This window comes from Solenopsis invicta, chromosome 8 (assembly GCF_016802725.1).
Source record: "Solenopsis invicta isolate M01_SB chromosome 8, UNIL_Sinv_3.0, whole genome shotgun sequence".
Classification (NCBI taxonomy): Eukaryota; Metazoa; Arthropoda; class Insecta; order Hymenoptera; family Formicidae; genus Solenopsis; species Solenopsis invicta.
Window position 1 is genome coordinate 17,827,227 of NC_052671.1, and position 10,065 is coordinate 17,837,291.

Here is a 10,065-nt window from a genome sequence, read left to right on the forward strand (position 1 = left end):
CAAGTGCCATAAAGTATGACATTTTCTCTACAAAATGCTTTTGTTAAAATTTTCTTACGATATTTTTTTGACCGAGTTACAAGACTTTGAAAAAACACATTTTTTACAGTACATTTTTCCGAAAACTGACGTTTACCGCCGACATTAGCATTATCTAATGTACACCACGTGAAGGTTACCGTTTCGATTTTTGCACATTGTGTGTGCGTGTGCGTGTGCGTGTGCGTGTGCGTGTGCGTCGTGCGTGTGCGCGTGCGTGTGCGTGTGCGTGTGCGTGTGCGTGTGCGTGTGTGTGTGCGTGTGTGTGTGTGTGTGTGTGTGTGTGTCACAGCAGACATAAAAACCGCGCAGTTCGTCACTACTGCAGCATTTAATATTTGCACGTAAATTACACATTACTAATTGCAAGTATTTACCTACACACACACACACACAATGTGTAAAAATCTGACCGGCAACCTCCACGTGGTGTACACGCACCGGCATAAATGGTGTCTCTCCGCGCTAATGCTCGGCTGCCGTACACACGCGAGCTACGCGAGGTGCGCACGTACGTGTTTCGCGGCAGCGCGGCGGAAGTCGGGGTGCCGGCAGAAAATAGTGAGAGGCGTTTCGATACCGCATCTTCCTCGCTCGACGCTGGATCGAGAGAGAAGACACAAATCGCGGCGCTCGAGAAACTGACAGAAATGGTATTCCTTGCGCCTATACGGCTGGTATACGGGATACCGCGGTTTGTCGCGCGCTGTTGTAATTTTTAATTGCATAAAGAAATTTACTCGGATACGAATATTTGTTTGAAAAATAATGTAAATAGAATTACAATTTTTAATAATAAATTAAAATTATGTCATCACGGCAATACAGCACTTACACGAAGAAAAAAATTTTCTTCATCTAAGCAAATTATGTCTGTTTAAGATCATAAATTCTTCCAAGAAGATTTTATATTGTTGCTTATATATGAAACAGTGAATTGTTGAATTGACATTTAATTTTTTTCTACAGGGTGATTCAAAATAACCTATTGGTCCCGAAGCTGGCATATTCGTAATCGAATTCTGAGACGATTTTTCCTTTTGCAAAAATTTGTCCGGAGCTTAGTTTTCAAGTTACAATAAGAATTAGTTAGCGTATGACGGGTCAGGTACAAGTGGTAGACAGGGGCGACGCGACTCACTGTTACACGTGAGTGTTTCCGTGGGGCACCTCCTGCGCTCAAATGACTGACAAAAGTACATGGACAGCACATTTCTATTTAAACTTTCTTTCTCTCTCTCTTTCTCTCTCTCTCTCTCTCTCTCTCTCTCTCTCTCTCTCTCTCTCTCTCTCTGTCACTTTAATTATGCTACATTTTGTGCTACAACTTGTCAAATTTCGATCTGTCATCCGGCCGTCAAATATCGGGATGACCGTAAAATCTTCAAGTAAGTTAGCATTATTATAATAAATGTACGCCCGAGAATAATAAAATTTAATGCAAATTAGATTACTTAAATGTGCATTTGCAAGTTAAAAGTAGCACTTTTAAAACGCACAAAAAGGAAAGGAGAGAGAGAGAGACGGGGGAGAAGGGGCTTTAAACAAGTTTAAGCACGTTCACTCACGCACACGGCAATCACCTTATTGTTTCCACGATGCGACAGTTCAATTTAAATTTGTCCTTTATCCATATCTATCCCTCGAAGTTGTTTCATATTTTACCACATTTACACCATTTACTCTGCACTTGATCGATAAACGCGGAACTACGCGACGAACCGATCGATCAACTTTATTAATTACTACTCTAATCACTACAATCATTCGATGCGTTAAAATTACTCGAAGAAATACGTGTTTACGTTACGATCACACAACACGTGTTCACTCGACGATATGAAGCAGTCGACTGGATGTTATTGGTTATGTTGTTATAAGAGTGTCGAACGATTGGTTAAAGCCATAAGTCAAAACGCGGCAATTTAAAATAAAAATATTGGTTAATACAATTTACATCAATACAATTTATTAGAAAAATGTTGCAAATGCATGTTTATCAATATTTGTTAAAAATTGTATGATAGTGACTTTATAGAGATAATTATTATTCATTCTAAATATTCAAGAAATAATTTTATCAAAATCAATTTTTTCTAAACATTTTTTTTATTTCTTATTTTTGAATATTTGTGAAAACTGTGAAAATATTTCTCGAAATAAAATATTTGGTTGCCCTGAAAAGGACAGATTATCCGTTGCTGCAAGGAGATTTCAAGAATTTAATCCTTGAAGTTTTTTTTATAATAAATATTCTAAATAATTATCTTGATAAAGTCACTTACAATTTTTAACAAGTAATAATAAACATGCATTTGCCACATTTTTCTAATAAATTGTATCGATGTAAATCGTATTAATCAATATTTTCATTTTGAATTACCGCGTTTTGACTTATGGCTTTAACCAATCGTTCGACACTCTTATAACGACATAACCAATAACACTCAGTCGACTGCTTCATATCGTCGAGTGAACACGTGTTGTGTGATTGTAACGTAAATATGTGTTTCTTCGAGTAATTTTAACGCATCAAATGATTGTAGTGTTTACAGTAGTGATTAATAGTAATTAATAAAGTCGATCGATCGGTTCGTCGCGTAGCTCCGCGTTTATCAATCAAATGCAGAGTAAATAGTGTAAATGTGGTGAAACAACTTCGAGGGATAGATCTGAATAAAGGACAAATTTAAATTGAACTGTCGCATTGTGGAAACAATAAGCTGATCGCCGTGTGCGTAAGTAAACGTGCTTAAACTTGTTCAAAGCCCCCTCCCCCGTCTCACTCTCTCTCTCTTCTTTCTATCCCTTTTTGTGCGTTTTAAAAGTGCTACTTTTAACTTGCAAGTGCACATTTAAGTAATCTAATTTGCATTAATTTTTATTATTCGCGGGCGTACATTTATTATAATAATGTAAACTTACTTGAAGATTTCACAGTTATCCCGATATTTGACGGCCGGATGACAGATCGAAATTTGACAAGTTAAATGTAGCATAATTAAAGTGACAGAGAGAGAGAGAGAGAGAGAGAAAGTTTAAATAGGAATGTGCTGTCCATGTACTTTTGTCAGTCATTTGAGCGCAGAAGGTGCCCCACGGAAACACCCACGTGTAACAGTGAGTCGCGCGGCCCCTGTCTACCACTTGTACCTGACCCGTCATACGCTAACTAATTCTTATTGTAACTTGAAAACTAAGCTCCGGACAAATTTTTGCAAAAGGAAAATTCGTCTCAGAATTCGATTACGAATATGCCAGCTTCGGGACCAATAGGTTATTTTGAATCACCCTGTATCAGCAACAATATAAAATCTTCTTGGAAGAATTTATGATCTTAAACAGACATAATGCGGGGTGTTTACGATAACTAATCGGATCTCGGATTGGATTGAACAATGGTACTCAACGTAGGCATAGAAAATTTCCCTAGGCTAATCGGATTGACAATTGCTGTCTCAAATGTAATCCGATTAATGACGAAAGCGTGGAGACCGAGAAGCATGCTTGAAAAGTCTCTTTATTTTTTTAAATAATAACACAAAAAATCAAAGATAAAGTTAAAAAAAATGATTTGAATTTAGATTTATTGTAATTTTTTTTTGTCTAAACACTGGATTTCGTTTAAATTTCTGTTTGTAAAAATTAATTAATCTATTCTAAAGTTTGTGGTTATATCGGAAACAAATCAAAATTAATAAAACAATTATTAATTGTTAGGTACATATTAAAGCATATAATATTTCAAGCATGTCATATAGAATTCCTGTTTATTATAAACTTAGTAAAAATAACTTTGAAATTATTCAACTACATTACACATTAATCAATATTAATTTATATGTTAAAAATCAATAATGTCTCTGAAAATGTTTTTTTTATTCCTTTCCAGATCGTAAATAAACTTCAACTTCAAGAATAAATAAAAATGATTGGAAAATGGATTGACATGAAAAGGGCATTATTGAACAATATCAATTTGTGCTAACTTAAAATTTGTAAAATCTGCTGTTCTTTGTTAGTTGTTCATTAGAGAGTAATAATATAAGAACGGAATATACATAAATAAAATTCAAATAATTGTATGCATATATGATGCGTATATTCCATTTTTATATTATTACTCTCTAATAAACAACTAATAAAGAAAAGTAGATTTTACAAATTTTAAGTTAGCACAAATTGATATTGTTCAATAATGCCCTCTTCATATAAATTCATTTTCCAGTAATTTTTATTTATTCATGGAATTGAAGTTTATTTACGATCTGGAAAAGAATAAAAAGAACATTTTTAGAAACATTATTGATTCTTAACATATAAATTAATATTGATTAATGTGTAATGTAGTTGAATGATTTCAAAGTTATTTTTACTAAGTTTATAATAAACAGGAATTTTATATGATATACTTAAAATATTATATGTTTTAATTTGTATCTAACAATTAATAATTGTTTTATTAATTTTGATTTGTTTCCGATATAACCACAAACTTTAGAATAGATTAATTAATTTTTACAAACAGAAATTTAAACGAAATCCAGTGTTTAGACAAAAAAAAATTACAATAAATCTAAATTCAAATCATTTTTTTTAACTTTATCTTTGATTTTTTGTGTTATTATTTAAAAAAATAAAGAGACTTTTCAAGCATGCTTCTGCGTCTCCACGCTTTCGTCATCAATCGGATCACATTTGAGACAGAGATCGTCAATCCGATTAGCCTAGGGAAATTTTCTATACTTACGTTGAGTACCATTGTCCAATCCAATCCGAGATCCGATTAGTTATCGTCATAGAACTTATAGTATATGGAACAGGAATACGAGCGCAAACGTGAGAGCAACATCTAAAGGACGGAGATATATCTCTGTCCTTTGCGCGTACGATCTAATGTTGTGCGCATGATCGCGCTCCGCCAATGAGCGTTAAGATCCTCTCCCCCTCTACTCGCCGCGACGTGTCAGCTGACAGAGGATGGAGGATCGGGAGGATACAGCACGGAGCGCTTTGCTTCTCATAATTATACTCCGTGTGATCATTAACATCGTTGTCGATTATTATTGATACGCAATTTACTGGTTATTATTCATAATAGGTCGTTACTACATTTTGTGTTACAATCATGATAAAGCAAAAAAACAAATCAGACAAAAATTTGCACGGACTCATAGAAAAAAAAATAAATGGAATTTAATTAACCCGAGTAAAGATATCATTGTTATCACAAGTGCGTGCGAGAAAATTATCAAGGAAAATAAAAATGCAATTTAAAAAAAAATGTTAAAGATTTCTTGGCGTCAAAAGTGTTAAATAGTATTCTTATTCGTTGTTTTCTTCAAGAAGAAATGATTGAACACATTCGAAATTAAGAAATGTTAAACAATTATAGAATTCAATTGGTTAAATGTATCATACGTTTATACATAAGAATTTGTTTATTTCACAAGACAAAGATTTATAATAATACCGAAAAAAGAGCATATATACGTCATAAATACACAAAATTAATACACTTTCATCATAAATAAAAGACTAGAAAAGTCCATTTTACATTTACTTTTTATTTTTTCGCATCACATATTTAGAAATTATTATAAATAAGACAAAAAATGATTCAAATAAACGAATTAATGGACTCGAAAACAGGCACAATGGATTTCTAACTGACGATACGTGGTTCATGAATTATGCTCGCTTAGAAAACAGAGTCTAACTCAACGCATGCGCACTGTGTCAAGTAGGACGCGCAAAGGATAGAGATATATCTTCGTCCTTTAGATGTTGCTCTCAGTCGCCACTCATTGCGGAGATAAGCTATTCCTGTTCCATATATTATAAGTTCTATGGTTATCGTAAACACCCTTGCTTAGATAAAGAAAATTGTTCTCTTCGTGTAAGTGCTGTATTGCCGTGATGACATAATTTTAATTTATTATTAAAAATCGTAATTCTATTTACATTATTTTTCAAACGAATATTCGTATCCAAGTAAATTTCTTTATACAATTAAAAATTACAACAGCTCGCGACGAACCGCGGTATCCCGTATACCAGCCGTATAGGCGCAAGGGATACCATTTCTGTCTGTTTCTCGAGCGCCGCGATTCCGTATCTTCTCTCTCGATCCAGCGTCGAGCGAGGAAGATGCGGTATCAAAACGCTCCTCATTACTTTCTGCCGGCACCCCGACCTCCGCCGCGCTGCCGCGAAACACGTACGTGCGCGTCTCGCGTAGCTCATGTGTATGTGGCAGCCGAGCGTCAGCGCGGAGAGACACCATTTATGCCGGTGCGTGTACAGTCGTGAGCTAAAAGGTTGCAACACATTTTCTTTGATGGTTTTTGGAATGTAAACTTGCTCATCGATAGGCGAACGTAATTGGTTGGATCCACAGGTAAACCAATGACGTTCGCCGTTCGATGAGCAAGTCTACATTCCAAAAACCATCGAAAAAAATGTGTTGCAACCTTTTAGCTCACGACTGTACGTATTTGGCACTTTGCCGGTATCTAGCACGATCGACGGTCCGTGCACGTCTTCGCGTGATTTGCGAGAGGACACTTCACAGAAACTATTTTATTATTGTATATCAAGTTTATTTGAACAGTATTTTACACTTATTGACTCTTATATATTCACAACGCTGTGCGTTTAGAAATAAACTAATCGTTTAGATATAAATCTTTGGGTGTATTGCACACGCACACAAAGTGTTAATTGTTCCAATTTCTGGTTGTCGTATGACTGCCCAAACAATTAGGATCTTGTTGATTGATGAACGATCGATTATATAGCCCTTGTGGCTTACGGTGATCCCACCACTTTGCCTTCAGCAAATTGCATGCTTAGTTTGGTAGCCGCGTTTGAATTGTTCCTGTTGACTCGGCGAAGGTCCGTGTGTGTGTGCACGCGTGTGCGTGTGTGAATGCGCGCTGCACCTAACCGTCCGAACATGTTTCGACACGTTCAGGCCCGAATGAACAAATATGTTACAAAACTGATCCTTTCATTTCGCTAATAATTTTGCCATAATTATAAATAAAGCAAACATATACGCAACAATACGAATATCATTGGTAAAAAATACAGGTTTAGCTTTAAAATTATGTAACTTGGTAAAAAAAAATTGTAAAAAAATTTTAAAAAAAGTATTCTGTAGGCAAAATGTTATAGTTTATGAAGCTTTATTTGAATTGTTCGAAAAAAATTCTTTTGTTGAGCTGCAAAGTGTCAAAAATACGAAATTTTAAGGAACAAAACAAGGTGTGCTTTTTTACTGCACAAGGAAGTTAAAAGAACTTTAAAAATCTGTCAATTCAACATTAAAGTTGAAACTTCAAGCTTCAAAATGCTTTTTTTATTTTTTATCTACAATGATTTTTTGCCAAGTTGCAGCCATTTGAAAATAGCCTAATTTTTGGTGTCCGAAAATTGTTCCCTATTTTTTGTTGACAAGTGTATAAAATTTAAATATAAAATTAAGTATAAAGTACAATTAAAAAAAGTTACGAACTTGTGTTTAAATTGTTAACATTTTTATACAACTTTTATAGCATTTTATACAAATACTTTAAGTTTTATTTCTATATTCTTAGTTTTTAATATAAACTAAATATGAATTCAGGTATGAATGCACTACTTTTATATGTGGGTCATATGATGTGTTACCAAATCTTCCCATTCCATTGGAGAATCGGCACCATGGACAGCCGTATTTTATGTTTAATTGAATCAATTTGGGTAGTAATTCTCTGGGCAATTATAGCGTATATTATGCATCGAAAGCGAACATACATCACACTTTAAATTATTTATAGCGTATTATGTTACATCATATTTTTAATTAAATTAAAGAAGTATTCTCGCTTTTGATATTATCTTTTTATTTCTTCTTTGAAAATTCTTTTTAGAAAAAAAATTATAATTATAATCTTGAAATTTCATACATTTATACTTTGATATTTTTTACAATTTTTTCCAACATTAAAAAAAGTGTTTTCAGCAATTATTTACAAATCTGTATAGACATGTCAGAAAAATTTCAACTCATTGTTGCCACGATTTAAACTGTAAACACTCCGATCCAAAAAATTACGTTAATATTTTCCGATTTCAATAATTTTCAACAATCTTTTTTTCATATAAAAGTTTGGAATCTTAGAAATACTCGTATGACTGCACAATTGGCATTGGCAAAAAATGATTTATTGTGAAATTATAAAGAAAAAACGATTAAGCAAAAATAAAAAATATTTCAAAACTCTACTTTTTCTTTAAAAAATCACATCTTTGCAACAAAGAACTTTTAAGAACTTTACAATAAGGTGTTTTAGAGCTAAAGAGTCATACTTTCCAAAATAATTACGTCTTTGCAAAAAAGAACTTTTAAGAACTTTACAATAAGGTGTTTTAGAGCTAAAGAGTCATACTTTCTAAAATAATTACGTCATTGTCTTTCTTATTAAAAAGTATGATTATGTAACAAGACAAATATGAAGTACTTTTGATTAACTTAAGGTATGTAGAAAATTGAAAATTGATGTGTTTTATGATATATTTTGGACCCTGCGCAGAAGTCCCTTTTTTTACCGCACTATATAGTATTTTAACTTTAGACAGAGTACATGCGAGTAACATACGCGAACCGACCTGTTCGAACGTGTTTTGTCCGATTTTTTTAATGTAAAATTATTAACAAAAAAAGTTACACTCACATACAATGGTGGTCCCACATAATCCCAATAAAACTTTGTTGTCGTGTCATTCAAATTCTAGTTGACCAATAAAGTTGATCAACCATATTAGTTGAAAAAGATCTCAAACTTTTTTTATCCCCTGGTCCAAACATTCTATCTTATTCTGTTAGGAATAAGCAGAATGAAATGAAAAACTATTTTGCAGAAAGGCAACGTAGAAAAAAAGAGACAGAAACAAGCAATATGAAAAGATTTTATTACAATATTGTAAGCGGCAAAGCGAGGCGGCCGCCCGTGGGCGCCAGTTTCCAGTGACGAGCGCAACGATCCCGCGACTGTTGCGGCGTGCGTACGCACATAACACGTCAATAGGAAAATCGACCATGCGATTAATCGGTCAATCCCCCAGGCTTCGGATTTCAGAGCACACTCTCCGCTTCGTCGGCGTTGCACGCAGAGAAAAGATTAGCCAACAAGACTAAAATTTAGTTGTAGCAACTAAGATGTGTCTTTAAAATAGGGACAGCTAATATCGTTGCTGCCGGAGCTAAATTTATTAGTTATTAAAATTAGCAGTTACAGCAAGAAATATTCGCTACCAGAATCAAATAATGCGTATATAGTTTCACGCTTCTAAGTCCCGGCCTACAATAGGTGTAGTAAGCCTTAAGGCTCCTGAGGCGCACCCACTTGTCACGACAAATCGCGAGATGCGTAATGTCCCAAAATTTCAGCGTTCCTCGCGATTAGTCGTAATCGATCACAAACAATTAAAGGTCAATACGACGAATCGTTAATGACACGTAACTAATTACGCAGAGGCACTGCAACTTGAGCCGTATACAATGTATTGAAGCGTACTTCTTAATAGCACGGACCCTCGAGCTCCCTTTTTCGCACTGATCCTTGCAGAGCGCTCGGCAACGGTCTCGCGCCCAGCAAGGAACATCCGTGGGGATCGACCAATAGTATCAAACCACCTCAATGGCACATATTTTCGTGCTAGAGATTACGACACGGTGTCGTGATATTTTCATAAACCATGATAAACACTTGGCATAAACCGAGCTAACTCATCATTTAATAAATGAAGACTTAAATCTTTAACAAATGTTTTTTTTAAGCGGATAACTTTATCCATTGCTGTTTTGGCATAACGAAAAAAATATACTTGGCGTTTTTTTTACATTTTTAATATCTTTTTTAAGCGAATTTTACAAATTTTTGCTAAGTATGTTAGAACAGTAACAATATATATCATAGACATAGTAAGGTTATATAGAAACAAAAGAAATTGTATGTTTTAGTCACGAAAGTAAATATC

General features: G+C 34.2%; 1 protein-coding gene across 6 annotated transcripts in view; it reads left to right on the forward strand.

Annotated features, from left to right (window-relative positions):
• Positions 1–8,310, forward strand: part of LOC105202153 (heparan-alpha-glucosaminide N-acetyltransferase) — an 84,032-nt gene extending 75,722 nt beyond the window's left edge. For 5 of the 6 annotated variants that reach the window (XM_039452404.1, XM_039452407.1, XM_039452405.1 and 2 more), the window contains one exon: positions 7,670–7,917. In XM_039452404.1, coding sequence (XP_039308338.1) covers positions 7,670–7,851 — 182 coding nt within the window. In that variant the 3' untranslated portion in view covers positions 7,852–7,917. Of the gene's footprint in view, positions 1–7,669 lie in introns of all 6 variants that reach the window. The other variant, XM_039452403.1, reaches the window with a different exon arrangement.
• The last annotated feature ends 1,755 nt before the right edge of the window (positions 8,311–10,065 follow it).